This window comes from Columba livia, chromosome 7 (genome assembly GCF_036013475.1).
Source record: "Columba livia isolate bColLiv1 breed racing homer chromosome 7, bColLiv1.pat.W.v2, whole genome shotgun sequence".
In the NCBI taxonomy this organism is placed as follows: Eukaryota; Metazoa; Chordata; class Aves; order Columbiformes; family Columbidae; genus Columba; species Columba livia.
This window is the reverse complement of record NC_088608.1, coordinates 28041611-28060312: the sequence shown is the minus strand read 5'-3', so window position 1 is coordinate 28060312 and position 18702 is coordinate 28041611. Positions and strand designations below refer to the sequence as shown.

At 42.5% G+C, this 18702-nt stretch overlaps 1 protein-coding gene and 1 long non-coding RNA gene across 4 annotated transcripts in view; one reads left to right on the top strand and one right to left on the bottom strand.

The window, feature by feature from the left end:
* Window positions 1-8406, top strand: part of TMEFF2 (transmembrane protein with EGF like and two follistatin like domains 2) — a 126805-nt gene extending 118399 nt beyond the window's left edge. Inside the window, exons 8-11 of the mRNA XM_065068944.1 lie at window positions 8-131; window positions 1141-1299; window positions 6833-6919; window positions 7325-8406. Of these exons, the coding sequence (XP_064925016.1) occupies window positions 8-131; window positions 1141-1299; window positions 6833-6919; window positions 7325-7421 (467 nt within the window). The 3' untranslated portion in view covers window positions 7422-8406. The remainder of the gene's footprint in view (window positions 1-7; window positions 132-1140; window positions 1300-6832; window positions 6920-7324) is intronic.
* The window catches only part of LOC110358295 (uncharacterized), a 79091-nt gene that overhangs the window by 6334 nt on the left and 54055 nt on the right, over window positions 1-18702 (bottom strand). For 2 of the 3 annotated variants that reach the window (XR_010473711.1, XR_010473712.1), the window contains exons 4-6: window positions 9834-17878; window positions 1787-2201; window positions 822-991 (exon numbers count right to left, since the gene is read on the bottom strand). This is a non-coding gene — a long non-coding RNA (uncharacterized LOC110358295). The remainder of the gene's footprint in view (window positions 1-821; window positions 992-1786; window positions 2202-9833; window positions 17879-18702) is intronic. The other variant, XR_010473713.1, reaches the window with a different exon arrangement.

Here is an 18702-nt window from a genome sequence, read left to right as displayed (position 1 = left end):
TTCACAGAGAATGCAAATAAACTGGAAGAAAGCGCAAGAGGGATCTACATCCCTTGTCCAGAGCATTACAACGGCTTCTGCATGCACGGCAAGTGCGAGCACTCCACTAACATGCTGGAACCGTCTTGCAGGTAACCCTTCTCTTGCCAAGGAGGAAAGGCTACACACAGGACGATATGGACTTACAGAAACACTTGATCTGGATAAACTGCAGAAAATAATTATAACCTTGCCTCTTTGTGCTATAAAACCCATTAGACTTAAATTATTCAACAAGTTCTCCCCGCCTTTTATGTGGCAAAAGAGTGTTGAGTTACACACAAAGTGAACTGATTGTAAAAACATTCAGTAACCTTCAGTTCTATTTAGATATATTTTACAAGCACACACTTCTGAGAGGAGCCCAAGCAATCTGGCTCATTCTCTTATGGTTGCTCCTGCAATCAACCTGGATTTTCACATCTCCTTGCTCTGGCTTTTTGGGGGAAATGGGGCAAGAGTTAAAATGGGAAGACCATGTTTGTTCCCCAGAATCGCAGAGGGGAGACATCAGGCTGCAGGATGGGAACGGGTGAGCAGCTGGGTGGATGAGCAGCATCAACAGAGGGTTTTTTATAGCAACCAGACAAAATGTAAATGATGCATCCACTTGCAGGAACATCTAATCACATTTCATACAGAGCTCGGATGATTGCTTATCACCTCCTTAGGGGCAATCTGCATAAGGAGCCACAATGAGATGGCTTTTCACCCTCCCCCACCTCCCCAGAGAAAGGGAGAAATCGAAAATATGTTGTGCAAGGAACTAAATGGATTCTCACCACAACGTGCAAGTAGTTCCACTTGATGCTGTAATAGATAAGTCCCAGTCCTCTTGGCACCTCCTGGCACTTCCACAGTGTCATTCACTCTCGCAGACCTTGGTGGTGCTGAGGACCTGAAATTTTCCCTCTGAGAAGGAGGCACCAGTGCTCTTTTGGGGGGGCCAATTCTGAAAACAAAATAAAACCAGACAAAACAAAACAAACCCAACACATAAGCTTATGCTTAAGCTACTGATTTTTTTTTAAGATCTTTTTTTTTTTTCTTGCATTCTTTGAAAGCAGCAGATATAACCGGAAAAATATTTTCTTGTTTCAGATGCGATGCTGGCTATACTGGACAACACTGTGAAAAAAAGGACTACAGCGTTTTATATGTGGTTCCAGGTCCAGTACGATTTCAGTATGTCTTAATAGCAGCGGTGATTGGAACCATCCAGATTGCTATCATCTGTGTTGTAGTCCTCTGTATTACAAGGTCAGTATCTCTGGTACTTTGCAATAGAAAAAAACAAAACAAAACAAAACAAAACAAAAAAAAAAAACAACTTTTTTTTCCTTACTCTGTGCACTGATTATACAGATTTGTGCTGATAACCAATGCTGTTTAATTCACCAACAAGCAAAAGATATTGTCTGGTCCAGCCAGCCACTGTTGCTTCATTATTATGACTAAATTTTTACCTCCATCTTAATCAAACTTAGGTAGCAATGATACCTACAGCAAATGGAGTTCCTATTTTGTATTCAGATCCTTGGACAAATATTGTTCATATAAATAAGGGGAATATAAACACAGCAGCTGGATCAACACTCAATAAAACTAATCATATCTCCATCTGGTTTCCTCAAGGGGCCATTCTCTTAGTCCTAATCAGGCAAAGCACACAAACTTTTAAGCCTGTTTGCAATCCTATTGATTAAATGATTTCATTAGGCTTATATACATGTTCAAAGGTAAGTACATGGTCTTCACTAGATGGTGGCACTCCAATCCATATAGTATTTATTTCTTTTTTTCTTTAATTGAGGGAGAAGGGCTTGTTTGCATGGAAGGGACAGCCCCAAGGTAGTTCAGAACCAAAGGGGTAAATGCAGTCCTTCCCCTCCTACACCTGCTGCTCTGCTTCCTCCTCTCTGGGAGGGCTTGGTGTAAGTTCTGAATTCAGGATGTCTGCAGTCTTCCCTCAGAAATCACAAGGTTAAATTTATTCAGTTAGCAACACTGATAAATCACATCACTCTTTTTTAAATTAATTTCTTTTTAATATACTAAAAAAATAGAAGCCAGGCATCATAGCACTGTAGAAATAAAATCTCTGCTATATTTCAGTCCCTGTGTTGCACTGCCTGGCTGGAGGACAAGTGTAGCATTTGTTCCTGGAAAAGACAAAAAGAAACAAAAAAAAGAATCATAAATCCTTCTCTGGCCTAAAGGCATAAAACAAAACCCTCTGATGAAAGGTAGCTGCTTTTTTGGCCAAGCTGAGTCCATCAACGCAATGGTAAATGCCGAATGAGGCAGTAGATTATGGCTGTATTCACAGAAGTAATTCAAACAACAAAAATGTAGCATGTAGTAAGAAAAAGAAGATGGTGCAGTAACCGATAATGGAACAAATGCTGTGCATCATTTTGTCAAGTGACTCGTTTTGTCACTTTGCCGCAGTAACACAAGTACTTTATACTGAAGAATGAAGACAGCATGCTCTGAGTGTCCCGGTACTGCACTGCAAATTACCCGTCACGCTGTTTTCATACAGAGATGGTACCTTTCCCCACACGCTTTGTAACCAAGTTAATTTATGATCTTTTGACTTTTTTTTTTTTCTGTAATGCATGTAATTACTGCAGAGCATCCTCCATCCCAGCATAATGACTCAAGATACATTTGCAAAAGTGTACCCTTAAGTGGCCTGAGAGACATCCACCTGATAAGCGAGCATTGTGGGATCGTATGCATAAGTAATTGAGTTTTTGAAGTCATCTGCTTTGGGAAACCAGGTTTGAACTTAACACCCTGGACTCTGGAAAGTGATAAAAACCCCCTGCCAGGTTCCTGGGAGAAAGAAGGGAAACTTGGCTCCAAATTCCTTGCTGCTCATTTCAGTGCAGCTTCACCTAATTAATTTGTCGAATTAGTTCGGTGTGCTGGGTCCAAACCCTGCCTTTGAGCCACATAGGACTATCAATGTAAATCTTTTAGCCAGCGTTATTGCTGTTGCTCTTAAAATCATACCTCTAACGAGAGTGCAAATATTCAGGGTGTCCTCCATTGCTGGAGGGCTCTGAGCAACTCCTGGACACTTTTAGGTGCTTTAATCTGAATAAACGAGCTGTGCTGCTGACAGGGGCCCTTGCCCCTTCCTCTGGCTCCCAGGCTCTTGGTCCTCCCAACACTCTTGAGCCATCTTCGCATTTCTGTAGCCACACAGTGAACCCAGTTGGGGAATGGATTCAGCTGAAAATTCAACCAACAAATCCGATTATTTGTTTTTAAAGTGGCTTGATTCCTTGATGAGTTTGGCCTCATCGTTAGTGCCAGCAATGGCAATTAGCGGCTGGGATGGAGGAGCAGGGGACCAGAGGCCAAGAGATACAGAGGGAAGGAGGTGAAGCAGGGGTGTACAGTCCCTATGCCAAGGACTTAGAGGTAAGGCAAAAGAGAAGCAATGATAAAAGTGAAGGAGGATGGTGAATAATGTAGATATGGCCTAGCGTCATAATGATTCTCAGCAGTTTTCTGTACAGCTTTGCATTTTTAGTGCTTCCCTAATGTTTAGTCACAGCAGCTTATTTATGTGAAGAAATAACTTGATTAAAAATGAATGCATAATGTGTTTTACCTGCTATGAATCACATTGTGAGTAACTCAAGCTCGCGAGCAAGCTTCAATGGAGGGAGGGCAGGCAGCCTGTGCTGCGCTACCTAGTTTACATTGATATAACTGCTGCGTTCATAAATGAATGCATCCCACACACGAAGCACTATAAAGAACTTTTGATTAAAGAGTTAAGGACCAAGGAAAAGCTGTCACTCAGTTTCAGCAGATGATTAAGTCTAAAAAGCTGGTTAAATGCCAAACCCAGATGCACTTCAGACGCAAGCTAACTGTAAATGCAATAGTATTGCTTTTAGGCAGTCACGGTGTCAGTACTTGGCCCTAGGACCTTCCCAGGCTTCCATCAGTTGGAAGAATTGTTTATTATGGAATTAGAACACGAGTGGTTTTGGTTAAAAGAAGTTTTTTCTCCCTGTACTCAGCACTGGTGAGGCCGCACCTCAAACACTGTGTTCAAAGACCTTGAGGTACTAGAGAAAGTTCAGAGAAGGGCAACAAAGCTGCTGAAGGGTCTGGAGCACAAGTGTGATGGGAAGCGACTGAGGGACCTGGGGGGTTCAGCCTGGAGAACAGGAGGCTGAGGGGAGACCTTCTCGCTGTCTGCAACTGCCTGAAAGGAGGTTGGAGTATGAAGGGGATTGGTCTCTTCTCCCAAGTAACAAGTGACAGGACAAGAGGAGACAGCCTGAAGCTTTGCCAGGGGAGGTTTAAATTGGATATCGTGAACAGTTTCTTCCTGGAGAGGGTTGTCGGGCATTGGAACAGGCTGCCCAGGGCAGTGGTGGAGTCACCATCCCTTGAGGGGTTAGTGCCAGTTGGGTTGATGGTTTGACTTGATGATCTTAAAGGCCTTTTCCAACCAAAATTATTCTACAATTCTGTGATTTTTTTCATCATCCTGATTGGGGTAATCACTTCATTTGAATCAATTTTTCTTGACTATGTACTAAGTGACCGGATAGATACTGTCAGTGTGCTTTTGGGACAGTGCCTGTGAGGTGTTCACCTCCTTGCTCCCGGCTGGAACAGTCAATATTGCCTGTTCTCTGGGAATGCACGGCTGCATCCCCTGGGATTGCTGACCATCCTGGTCATCCCCTAGCCACCTCCTACCTCTGTGTTTCTTACAAAACCAATCTGTTTGTGCCCACTGTGGTTTCCCACACTTGTTCCCCAGCCCTGCTCGGCATGGCTGAGCGCTGGTTCTTCTGCTGTAAATCCCCATCCCAGGGGACTCAGGAGGAACCCTCGGTGTCAGCGCTGTCTCACTGCGAGGTCCTGCTGTGCCATCCCCAGTGGCATGGGCAGGAGAGGACGCCTGGGGACACTCAGGCGGGGAGGCTGTCAGCACATGACATCAAGCTCGGTGAATCAGCCCTGTGTTTGCTAACAACAGCTCCCTCGGAAAGTTTGATCGCCTTTTTAGGAACAGGCAGTGAATAATGAGTTTGTCACAAAACGGCAAAGCAGCTCAAGTCTGCATGAGTTTCATAATGAACGCTCTGCCGTGACCTCCGAGAGCGCTGGAGACGCAGGCTGATTTTTCCCGGAGTAATGATAACAGCCTACTTTGCTGCTTCCCAGAAAGGAACAAGGCAAAATATAGCAGGCAGCCATACAGTTTCTCATGAGGGGGTGGTCCCGTTGGCTTAAAAAGTAAGGCAAGTCAGGACAATCTGACCCATATTTTGTTAGACACTTATATAATTGTATTTCAGCATTTTGAAATATCCTTATGCTCTTGTTTAGCTTTACAGTTGGCATCATAGAGCTATAGCATTAACAGGGGAAAAAAAATAGCCTTTTTGATTTTAAGGGGGTCAATAAAATTATTTCACTCTGTTTTGCTGTTAGCTATTTGACCTGGAACGTTGAGCTCTCACTGCATGGTGAGGGTGGGCTCTCCCTGGTGCATAACCCATAGGGTTTCACAAGGAGCTGCTGAAAGCCTCCCTGCAATGGAAAAACAAAGTAGGGATTTTTTTTTTTCCATGTAAACGTGGTTTGGGGTATCATAGAGCTTTGTGTCATGCCACTGCAAGCTGGTGTTTCAGTCCTTCTCGTGTCGCTGCCCATGCACAGGGAAGAAAGAGGCAAAACCAGGCTAAAAGCTCACACTGGGCTTAGGCTAAAGAAAGAAGACAAATGTGGCCAAATCAGGAATAGCTTCTTCCTCCTCCTGTGCAAAAAGTTAACCAGGTCACCCTGGGAAAAGGACCATTTTTATTGCTAGTTGATATTCTGTAGCTCACCATTTTCCTAAAGTGTGAGCGTTTTTGGTGGGTGCTGGTGAATCTGTTGGTTTGGTTCTGCTTGCCTGACCATTTCTGCCATAACCTCCTTGGCTTTCAGCTGATTAGAGCTCTCTGGAGCCTCCGGGGGCTAAATTCCTCCATCATTTCTCCCCAAGGATGCTTCTCCGTGGGAGAAAACCAGAAGCACTCTTACTGTCTTTCCATTGTTGGGGAAACACTTTGTAGCAATGCAATAGCCCGTGATATAGTGAAATGTGCCCTTGCTGAGGAGCACCATGAGGTTCCGAGGTAGATTTGTTTTTGCCACCATCCAAAGGAACAGTAAGATTTATTTTGTCTTTCCTGTGCGATGGTTTTCCACACGAAGCCCAGCAGCCATGTGGGGTGCAGGCGCCTGTAAGTAGCTGCTCGCTAATGACCTGAGCACAGAGCATTTCCATGGAGACTTGTAGGGACTGCAGGTGCTTTAGCCCCCACATCCACTTTGTAAATACTGCATGGGCCCAGGACACTGAGCAGGTAAGCATGAGACCATCCTAAATCTTCATCTGAAAATAAATGAAAATAAAGCTGTTATTTAAACATGAGCCGAACAGCAACCAAGAGATGTTTTGCAGTAGGAGCTGTCGCAATGCAGCTCACCAGTAAAGAACAGGAATCTTAACATTTCCTTTGCCGTATTTGTGGTTGTTTTTTTTGTGTTGTTTTCTGTTTGGGCTTTTGGGGTTTTTCGTTTGTTTTGTTTGTTTGTTTGGGGTTTTTTTTTTGGTGGTACCATTGCCCTTAGCCAACCCCTTTCATGTCACTGAAGAGGGAATGCGCCGAAGGCCAGAGGATGCTCTTCTTGCCCACCACCGCCTCTTGAGCAGATGCGTTATTAAGAGCCCTGTATTCTCACAAGTCTCTTCTTTCAGGAAATGTCCCAGGAGCAACAGAATCCACAGACAGAAGCAAAACACAGGGCACTACAGTTCAGACAACACGACAAGAGCATCGACAAGGTTAATTTAAAGAGCGCATGTTTCCACAATGGCAAAACTAACTGCAGAGAGCTTGGACTACAAAATACAGTATTATAGACAAAAGATTAAGACAAGATCTACACATGTTGCCTTGCATTTGTGGTAATCTACACCAATGAGAACATGTACTACAGCTATATTTGATTATGTATGGATATATTTGAAATAGTATACATTGTCTTGATGTTTTTCTGTAATGTAAATAAACTATTTATATCACACAATATAGTTTTTTCTTTTTCATGTATTTGTTATATATAATAAATACTCAGTGATGAGAAAAAAAGTGCCTTTCTTAAATTTGCTGTATCTCATAGCTGTGTATAGTCTTGGGATATTGTATATGGACACTAACAAATCTCTTCTTTCTTTTTCTTTTTCCAGTTCTAGTGGCAATTTTGAGTCTACTGAACTCAGTAGTAGGGTTTTGAGTTGGTCCAAGATCAGCGACAATTATGGATGTGGGAAAGGTGAAGAATAATTTAACCTACATTGAGGAGGGATAAAATATTTCAGATCCGGAGTCAACAACATTTCATCAGCCGCCTTCTCCCATACCATCTATCTTTACTCTCCCATAGCTTAGGAAGTCTTTACCTTCTAAATTAAATCCTAACCGAAGGGGAAATGGAAATTCTCGGTAACTGCCGTGGGAGTGTTGGGGGTGACATTTTGATTTGGGAGGGAATTAGGTGTCTGTCAAGGTGAACCCTACAAGACCACTTTGCAGAATCTCCATCTCTGGTCACTGGAGAGAGTGAAAATTGCTTCTTACTGTTGATTGAAAATTATAGGTTAAAAAAGTTAATAACATAATAACAACTGAAATGCCAGCACCATTTGTACCTCGTGAACATGCTGATATAATTTATTTTTTCAAAGAGAAAGTGAAAACTACTCAGAAAATACCTTTATGGGTGACCTTACTCCATTAAATGTAATGAACTCAAATGTTGGCTATACCTCAGGAAAATAAGGGCATGTGTTTTGTCACATCCACATGATGGACAAGATGCAAAGTTATTTCCACGGTAGCTGAAACTCTCCAAAACACATTCTTTTGAGAAGCTAATATTACTCTAGTTTGTGCTATGAATTTTGAAGACCACAGAGTGAGGCTGAAGGGCAGAGCATGGTAACTTCTCTGATTGACCGATGGAGTGCTAGTCACACAAAACAACAGAATTGAACTAAAAAAAAACCCTTGTAATGCTATTGATGGTGCTGCTCCTTTAAAAAGAGCTGTTGCCCAGGGAGAATGTACCCTTGAGAAGAGTTAGAAGCATTTCCCACTGTCATCACCAAACTCGGCTTTTGGTTGTCCTCCCCCCGCACCCCAGCCTGCTTTAAAGTGAATCCATTGCATGATGTTCACACGCTCTCAAGGTTTTTTTTTTGTCTTGTTCTGGGTTTCTTGGCTTTTTAAAGGTAATAAAAAGGCGATTGGCAAGAGTTGCTTCCAGGCAGCTGGTCTGTGCTGATTGATGGGAGTGGGAGTGCGGTGTTTCGGCAGGTGATGGCACATGGAGCCGTGGGCTGGGGTTGGACCACGGGGATATTTCCATGCTCAGACCCACCGTAAAATACTCATTTTTTTGTCCCTGTCCCTTCTGGTTTTGTCTCCCACTCACAGGGGTGGAACCCAGGCACAGCTGTGATGGGCTGTACAGGTTTGGTGGCACAAAAATCACTTCTGGGGAGACTTTGCAAGGTCTCTGTTAATGAAACTGATACCTAAGCGATACCTCCATTGGCTAAACACAACACAGCAATGGCAGTGAGCACCTCTGAGGAGCACTTAGCGTCAGGTTGATGCTCAGGTTGGAGGTGGCAAATGCAGCTCTACCCTGCAGCCCCTGGTGCTTTGAGCGAGGTGTTGGAGTCTAACAGGAGTCAAAAGCAGAGATTTTGAGCCGAATCCAAATGTCAGTCGCCCCCACTGGGACTATCAGGTCTGGATTGTTTACTTCAGCCAGTTAGATTAGCTACAAAAATCAAATGTTAACACATACACACTGCCATGTAGCTATAGCAATAAACCTAATTAAAAAAGAAAAAAAAAAAGAAAAGAAAAAGAAAGGCAAGGCTTGGCCTGGCCTAAAATAGCATAGCACCCGCTTAGGAGTGAAAATAGGTGTCCAACACATTATCTTTAAATTTGCCAAAGTTATTTGCCTTGCTTTTACTGTGTAATGCCACATTTAATCCCTAAGCAGCCTGCATTTGTGAGGTGTTATCAGCTGCGTCCCCAGCCACAACACCTGTCATGAAACCTTCACACCTCCAAAAATAAGGCCAGGTTTTAAGTAGAGTGGAGGGCAGAGAGGGGGAATGTGATTTTGGTTTTTATGCACAGGGGGCAGGTCTCACAAAGCTTTAAACCTCCTTAGGGCTTTCAAAATTAACCTTTGACATGCTGGTATGGGCACACAGTCTGAAAATAATGGTCTTGGGGTTGTACATGCAGGAATGGAGATCTCAAACAGAAAACACTTGCAGAACTTGATACAAGTGCAGCAGGATTTGTTTTGTTTGAGGTTTTTTTTGTTGTGGCACTGGGGCATGTGTGAATAATCTCGAATACCAGCACACACTTACTTTACAAACCACAAAAGAGAAGACCTAGTGTACAAAACCACTGACAAGACCAATAACACAAGTTCGGTGCTATCACTTATGGACACCACACACCACCGATGTCCCAACACCCTGTGGGCACTTGCCAGCCTGTCTGTTCTTTTACCGAGGCCAAAGCCCTTCATAAAAATAGTTTTTTAAAAAAAACATCACTGTTGGCCTACCCGTTCCCAAGGCTTTTCCCCTCAGCCTGTAACATTTTTGGAACAATAAGCGTGTTTTGTACACAATGCATTTAACACAACAGCACACTGACCTTGGTCCTCAAAGCCATTGGCATATACTCAGTGCTGATGTCCAGATGATGTTCAGCCCCTCAGAGTCTTCAGGTGCAGGTGAACAAGTCCACTGTGCCCAATCTCAGCCCACACTTTCCTTAAAATAAAGGCTGATCAAATATTCATTATTGTTCCTTTTCATCCAATAATAGTAAGACATGATTTACAGAACATTTATCATTACAAAAATACTATAGTTAATAGAGACTGGACATCCTGTTCTAGCTACTGGACATCCTATTCCCCTGTGCACTGAAGAACCACGATTACTTCAAATGAAAAGACACTGCGGCAGTTTTGTCCTTGCTGCTGGAGCCATTGGGCATCTCAGCTGCCTGGGCAGCACAAGATAAGCTCAGCTTTGCCAACATCAGGTGCCAGTCTAGAGGGACACGTGTGTATGTCCCACGCGCGGGTTAACCAAGGGGGCGGACGGACGTGGGCAGAAGGTGGGTACCGTGTATCACTGCCGCCTATTTTCCAGAAGCAGCTCTCAAAAAATAAAAAAAAAGGGAAAAGGAAAAAAAAAACTCATCTTCAAAGAGTTCTCTCAAGTTTCTTTGAAAACAAAATGATTAAAGGCTATCTTCGCTCTCATCCAACATCAGACGCATCTTGCGCCGCATTCTTGCTCTCACCCCTTATTATGCATGCAGCTGCTCCCAGTTTTGCGCTGGGCTGGAAGTTACACGCCTGAATTAAAAGCAAAGTTCATTACCGCACTTCAAAGTTGGCACCATGCCTCGGCCAGGCCTGCCCATCTATTTTTTTAATAGGTGTATGGCTGTTTGCAAGGTGTTTACAGAGGTCAGTGTCTGCAGTTTTGATAGACAGCAAAGAGTTTGGCCGGATTGTCCATCTGTCTGCACATTTCCTTGGAGTCAAAAAGGTTTTGAATCCTCTGCAGTCTAAAACTTGCAGAGTCGTTTCCCCTCTAAACTCTTTTTGAGAAAAATCACAGGGGTGAGAGAATTGCACATAACTAATGGGAGTACAGACATAATAACAGCTAGTTTTATAGTGGGGTTACTTGCTTGGCTTGTGAAGCTGTAGGCCTTAAGGCTGTAATGAAGAGACTGTAATCTGCCCTGTGGAAAGGTCCAAAAAGAGAAAAGTTTTTAAAAAAGGGTCATCTGTAAATAAGCGTCTCCTGAACTGCTCGATGTACACGGATGTCGGCCACAGCTTCTGCTGAGTCTGTGATTTGGGAGCTGCAAAACAGGGGTGAAGCAACATTCCAATTTTCTCTCTGAAAATGCTGTTGCCAAATGAAGCCTCTGCCTTTTCAGAGCGGCCTAAAGAAACCATATTTAATTATTTAGTAGCTGGAAATTCACCTTAAATATCCTCTGGGATATATCTAATGTTCAAAAGAGACCTGAATGTGTGCTGGATACTGATTATCCCTGATCTCTTATATGGTCCAGGATATACCATTTGGCTTTAGAAATGAGCCATTTCTTAAAGAATTCTGAGTATCTACTTGAGCATCTGTGGCCAGACATGTATTTAGCTTATTTTAGATGTTTTTATTTCATTTACTGCAGATTGTGTCAGTGGTAATTATGGTAGTTCAGTAGATGTAGTAAAAATTAAAAAAAATCTATCTTGAGTTATGATACCCTTTGTACTAATGTGTGTTAGGGACACAACGCAGGTTTCAGGACCCGTGTTTCTTATTAAGCCAGGAAAAAGCAAAGAGTGTAAAATACAGCAATAGGCTGCTAATTCACATTTTACGAAGAGTGAGAATAGAAAATTGCCCCAGAATAAGGATGGATAATGAGAGATTTTCTTTCACACAGATCTGAAACAAGGGGGAAATGGAGTGCTGGAAGGCCAGGGGAAAACTCTGGATATTTGTGGCTCGTTTCTTATAGAGGACAAGGCAGCCTCACGAGAACGCTTAATATTATCTGTGTATATAAGTGCTACCAAATATCACCAGCTGTTACAGATGGATATTCTTTTTTGCAGGAATCTAAGCATCCAGTGGGTATGAAGAGCGCGTCTGAGAAGCAGGAACCATCAACCCTTCTGAAGCGGAGCGGTAGGACATTGGAAGCAAAGCTACACTGGTTTTGTTCCTGTGTTGAAAATTCTCTTTGGATGAAATGGAGAATATTAAACTCTGAGGTAGAAAATTTTGTATTTTCATGCCAGTGTGATGTTTCACAATAATTTTGATGTGTAAAGTTGAAATGGATACTTCATTAAATGTTTGCAGTCATTGTACTGTCATGCAACTTTCTGTTCTGGGTGCTTTGTTGATAAATAGTGTTGGCTTGATGGTAACTCCTCTCCTTACAAAAACTTGAATTTACTTTTTATTTAGATTTGGAGAAAAAGGAAATTACTTTTTTTTCTTCATTAATTGAGAAAGAATGCAATAACGATGTCCCGGAGCAGCAAGCTGAGTCATGAGCAAAGCACTCAGCGGAATGGAGAACGGGGCGAAGGGAGGGAGGGGGTCACGGTGCCGCTCAGGAATGGTTCTTCCAGACCACCCCAAACCCGAATTCTCTTCCTGAGAACACCTGCGGCGGAACTGGCGCTGCTTCCGTACAACCGAGCTTAGACCAAGCCTGCAATTTTTCAGTGGGAAAGATATTTTGTTGAAACAGTTTTGACCACTTCTGATGAAAGCAGTCATTGTTTTTACTGATATATAAATACTTAAGGGCAAAACAAACCTTAGGAGCCAAGCATCTGCTCAGAGTATCTACAGATAATAAAACAGTGATGAGTCTATGCATTTGTAGGGCTGTAGGGCTCTAGTTTCTAGAACTAATCCAAAAGCTGTCTCTAACATTTATATAGTTACAGATTTGCAAATTCATGTGAGAATACAATATCTTCTATATGTAGAAGGGCTACTAAGGAATAGTATACGTAACTGAAAATACAGTATTGACTTTGAAATAACGGGAGTGTTTTAATGAGAAGGAGGCATGGAAATGACTTTACAACCTGTGAGATTGTAAAGAGGTATGTTTATTTCCACAGCACTGGACACATGGGGGAATAACTCCACCTAAGACATGTGCCAATTTCCAGTAGCTGTGAGCTTGGTTAAATGCAGTAAAGTGTTACATATTCATGAAAGTTCTAGGAACACCTATAGATATTCATAACCTGTCCCCGAGAAGGTGGTTCTTATTCTGGGAGATCATTTCCGCAGTCTCCACCTCTGGCCTCTCCTGGTTGCACCTGCGCAGTGATTGTGAACCCAGGTCTCCTTCTCTGTACACGGTCACCTTTGGCCTGGTGTGCTGAGTTGGCTGGGACTCAGACTGATGAGCTGGTTAGAACTGGTGTATCTCCTGTCCTGTGCCCAAGTCTCTGTTATCTAGTTCACCCAGGGATGCACCCAAGCTTTTTATCTTTGCAAAGCCTGTGAAGTCATCAGCGAAGTCCTTTTTCTCATACAAGAAGTTACACAAAGCTAAGCAAGGCCAGGCAATTGTGATGTGGGTTAAGGGTTCTTTAAGTGCTAGTTAGTTAATTCCCGGTATCAAGAAAGGCCTTTAAAATGCATTTTGCACCTTTACTGTATGGTTCTGATCATTGTGAATCTGGTGCTGTAAGCTGGATTTCTACCCCATATGAAGAGTTTTGCTTGTGTGCCTGGAATTCAGGTCCTCTTCACTGTTATCTGTCAAACACAGAGTTCGCTTGTAGCTGAACTGAAGCTTATTGCTCTTTAAAAACAGCATTGCTTGGAAACAGGGCAACGGTTCAGCCCTTTTCATCTCTCTCAGGAGCAAGTGGAGTGTGTAGGTATAAAGTGCAGAGAAAAAGCCAGATTTACCTTTCACGCCTTTTACATCAGCGTTACTGCAAACTTGCAGTGGTTTTTTGTTTGTTTGTTTGTGTTTTTTTTTTTTTAAATACAGTAGTTCTTTTTGTATGTAATTTGGTCAGTTTAAAAAGCCTGCTCACAGTCACGAAAAAAAATAACAAAGAGATCATGTGGTAATTGCTTTCTTAGGAAAAAGTACACGTGGTGAAATTTTTCACATGGGGTATTTTGCCAGGAAATGTGAAAGTTTAATATATAGACCTAAATACTGCCCTGTCTCATCTGTGCCTTGGGGAATTTTTATGGGGGTGGGGAGAGATGTCTGCTTCTTTTCCCTCAGACCCACTTTCAGGGCTTTTAACGTTTTTTCCTTTCCCTTTTTTTTTTTTCCCCTCCTTTCACAGAATGGGGGAGTCACCCTACATTGTTGATGGCTGATGGTGCTTATCAGGGGCAGGATTGGGCAGATAAGATATGTCAAAGCTTGCTGTAAATTCTTACATTTTAAATGCTGGCATGTTTTGAGGAGGTGCTGAAAACATTATTGCAGAAATGTAGTTGGGGATGTTGCATTTCACACTAAAATAGGTCAGTCTTTTTGTTTAGTTTTTGGAGGCTAAAGGCGAACAGTACACAAAAACCCCCAATTAATGCCAGGGTAGAGCTGGGGAACTTCAGATGTTTACAGGTGTGAGTCGTACAGCAAACAGGATGGGTGTGCACCCCCTTTCCTTGCAGCACGTGGGGCAGATGTGGGGAGGGCCTGTTGAGGTGGGTCCAGAGGAGGCCAGAAAAATGATCAGAGGTCTGGAACAGCTCAGCTATGGGGAAAGGCTGAGAGCTGGGGTTGTTCAGCCTGGAGAAGGCTCCAGGGAGACCTTATCGCAGCCTTTCAGTACTTAAAAAAGGGCCTGTCAGAAAGATGGGGACAGTCTTTTAGCAGGGCCTGTTGTGACAGGACAAGGGATGATGGTTTTAAACTAAATGAGGGCCGATTCAGGCTGGACAGGAGAAAGAAATTTTTGCCCCCGAGGGTGGTGAGAGCCTGGCCCAGGTTGCCCAGAGAGGTGGTGGATGCCCCATCCCTGGAGACATCCCAGGCCAGGCTGGACGGGGCTCTGAGCAGCCTGAGCTGGTGAAGATGTCCCTGCTCATGGCAGGGGTGAGACTGGATGAGCTTGGAAGAATGAATGAATCAATCTATAAAAAGGCAACTAGCTAAATTGTGACAGGAAATTAATGTAAAATGGATAGATGTATGGCTAATTATTTTACTGACAATTCACATTACATAAGGAATAAAAGTAAGCCCTTTTGAAACACTGTATGGGAGACCCTATGGCATCAGATGTGCCTGTACCTCACTTCTGCCCTTGAGATCAAGTCTGTCTTTGGCCCTAGAAGGACAGACCATTGAAAGAGTGGTGGAGAGGACTCTGTACAGTACTGTTGGTAACTAACACAGCTGTGAAGCTTAAGGGAGTCAGTTCCTGGATTCACCACACTAGATTAAAGAAAAGTACAGAAACATGGCAGAAATCAGAAGAGATTGCTCCTTTAACCCTAAACTTAAAAATACATAATGAGCTGCACTGAAATAGAATCTTATACAGAATTTGACTGTATTCAAGGAGGTTTGTTAATATTAATTGTGTCATGCCTGTTTTCTTTGTACGTATTTGTTTAAGCATGGATTACAGTTACGTATTTGCCTGTTCTACACCACAGCAAGTTCACTGTTAAATCAGGAGAATCCATGGACCCAAAATGTGCATTTTATGATGATCCGGAAACCATGCAGATAGCTGACAGGACCAACTTGCTGAGTATGCATATGTTACCTAAAGAATTCAAATAAAGGGGTTCCTATATTAGGAATACCCCTCCCTATTAATATATCTTGGGAAAACACCTCATTCGAATGTTGATCAATCTAAAGGAATCAAGACTGAGTTAGAGGAAATTTGGAAACATACTGCCATCTTGCATGAGGTACAGGAAAACAATGACTCTTACAGATTTCAAGAAGTGTGGATATGATTCCTGTTCTGGATTCCTGATTTACAGATATAGATTAAGAAATTGATTGTAATGATTGTATTAGCAATGGTTATATTTGTATGTTCATACGTTGTGTTGCAATGTATGATTAAGTGTTGTGCTGCAGTCACTAAAAGAGTTTTAAAATGTGAGACTTATTTTTTATATATATATACATATATATGAATTATTGTCATCACTTGAAAGAATGAGTGAATCCTGTCTGCAGTTGCTAACATAAAGATACATAAATCCTTTCGGTTTTAGTGCTCACACCACAAAGGTAAGAAAGAGTGGCTTGCAAGACTCTTAATCACAAACTATGGACACTACCGACATTGCAGCTTAGAGATTTTGAGGCCTTCACAATTAGCTGAGTCTTGCTTTAACATGCATCTCAAAGACTGCTAACTGCATATGCTGCACTCTAGAAAACAAATACGCGATAGACAATTTGACACGACAAATGGACGTCTTAGCCAATGCAATGATTAAATAGACAAATTCAAGCTAATATGGAGGTTACCTTACAAAATACGTTGGCCTTATATTTGTTACTATTAGAGGAAGAGAAGCTCGGCTTTCTGTGCTGAGGTATTTGATGGCAATGCTTGTGATTCACTTACGTTCTCTAAAGTTACCACAGTGTATCCAGATGGTTGTTCTCTACTCAGAGCAAAGAGAATCCACTCTGGATCTTCCAGGGGAATATTCTTCAAATCTGGCCTGCTGGGAAAGACTCATTCCATAGTTAGTATACAATCGTACTCCAAATCTTCATCATTAGATACAGGCAATGAAGTAGAGGATTCAAAGAGGTGATTGATTTATATGCTCTTAGGTTAGCAATTGCAGACATGACTCATTCTTCTAAGCGATGACAACAGTTTCACTACTTCTACCTTGTCTAAAAGTCTGGCAAAGCTCACCAGCATCTTAACAGCGCAATCTGCTTTGTGGATGCTCTATGCACTTTAACATGTGCAGTTGTTTACCATGACGCTTGCAAACATAGTCTCAATACACTTTGGTTAATAATACTTACATTTCCGTATTTCTGAGAATGTAATTCAGTTTAAAACACTGTTTATTTAAAATATTCTATATGTGATAAGACTGTAATTTAGGATTTGGATTTTCTTGTCTGACAGTATATTTTGTTATAATTTGGATTAACTCCAGGAAAAAAACAAAGGTGAAAATGTTTACTACAGAGGACAATTATTAGAGAAGGTGTGCCTGAATCCAGAATAAAATGTAAAACTGGGGAAACAAATGTTAAAAAAGCTCTAGCAAAGTTTTAATGGATCCTTTCAAATGTGGAATGACATTTTAACATGATGTTAATTTTTTTATTCCTTTCTCTTTTTGACTTTCAGGCAGACCATTAATCTGAGGGGCTCGTTCTGCCTGCAGAGGCGGAACATTTCAAAGCACCAACCAGATGTTTGCTGGTGGGCAAAGCACAGCTGGGGCTGAACAAGTCAAGGGCTGTGGGGCAGCTCTTGCCAGAAGCATCTCCCATCCTTTTCTGAGGACCTACTTTCAGGGTTTGACTCCAGCCTATACATTTCTGACACATTAAAAAATTTCCAGTACTCTGTATTTGAGATGGCTTGACCTCAGCCAGCAGCCAAGCAGCATGCAGCTGCTTGCTTACTCACATATGCACCCCTCAGCAGGACGTGGAGAAAATGGGAAGTGCAAAAGCGAGAAAAGTCATGGGTTGAGGTAATGACAATTTAATAAGTAAAGGAAAGACGGGAAGAAAAAAGAGTGAAACAAGTCACTCACCTCCCCACAAGCAGACCAATACCCAGCCAGACTCCAAACAGTCACCTTGGAAGCCAACCCCCACTCACACCCCCCCCTTTTTCTTCCTTTGCCTCAGTTGTGATTGATGAGCACGGCATTCTGTGGTAAAGAACATCTTTTTGGCCAGTTTGGGTCAACTGTCCTGGCTGTGTCCCCTCCCAGTCTCTTGCTCTCTTCCAGCCTACTCAAAGGGTGAAGGGTGGGGACCCAAAGTGGAAAAGAAAAAAAGGAGGGGATCGAAAGGGCCAAGATGTCACTGACAACCAACCATTTTCTGGGCTCACCCCATCAGCACAACATCCTTCTGCTTCCAACTGGAGAACACTGGGATGACGGCTGCAGTAATGGGTAATCTGGGTCCAAACCCTGTCAGTAGAGGAGAAAAAGGCTGTATTTGCACATAACATTAAAAAAAAAAAGCCCAGGGAAATTAAATACACAAACCCCTGCATTAAAAGAGCTTTAGTTAGGTTTTATAGTGAAGGACTCCAAGATGAGAAAATGCCAGATTGCTGGGAGTCTGAAAAAAAAACAGAAAAAATAAAGTACAAAAGCTGGGTTCTATTCTCAGCTGTGCAGCCCCCTAAGTACACAATTGTATATCAATACTATATTTCCCATGGAAACCTGCTTCTTTTGGACAACAGCATAAAGGGACAGAGTGAAGTTTGGGCTTGGCAGCTCTCGATCTAGCATCTGCAGTTGGGGTGTTCAACCATGCAACTGAAATACACTCTATTAATGCTGCTTCTGAGCAAATATTGTTTGAAATTGCGGACCATATGTGAGCGTAGATATAAGGGCTGACAGTAAATAGCCCTGTTTGGTGGCAGGGAAGGAGCCAGCACCCACCTGGTGCTCCTGGCCACAGTGGAGGAGATGCCACCACCATCCCCTGGCACTGCCAGGGCTGAGCATCCTCCGCCCATCACGCCAAGCTTCACACGGGGAATAAAGCCCGTCACAGAGGAATTTTTCACTTAATCAAAATCCTGGGAAGAATATGAATGCTTATAGGTTAAAGGAACCTGGCAGCTCCTACTTGTCTGTCATGTCTTTCAGGATTGCCATTAAGTCATAAACGTGACAAAGATTAAAGAGTTTATTAATGTTATTAGAGTGTTGAGATAAAATGCTCTGCCTTGCAGGGTCTCTTTTCCTCTCTTACTATTTAATGAAAACATTTTCAT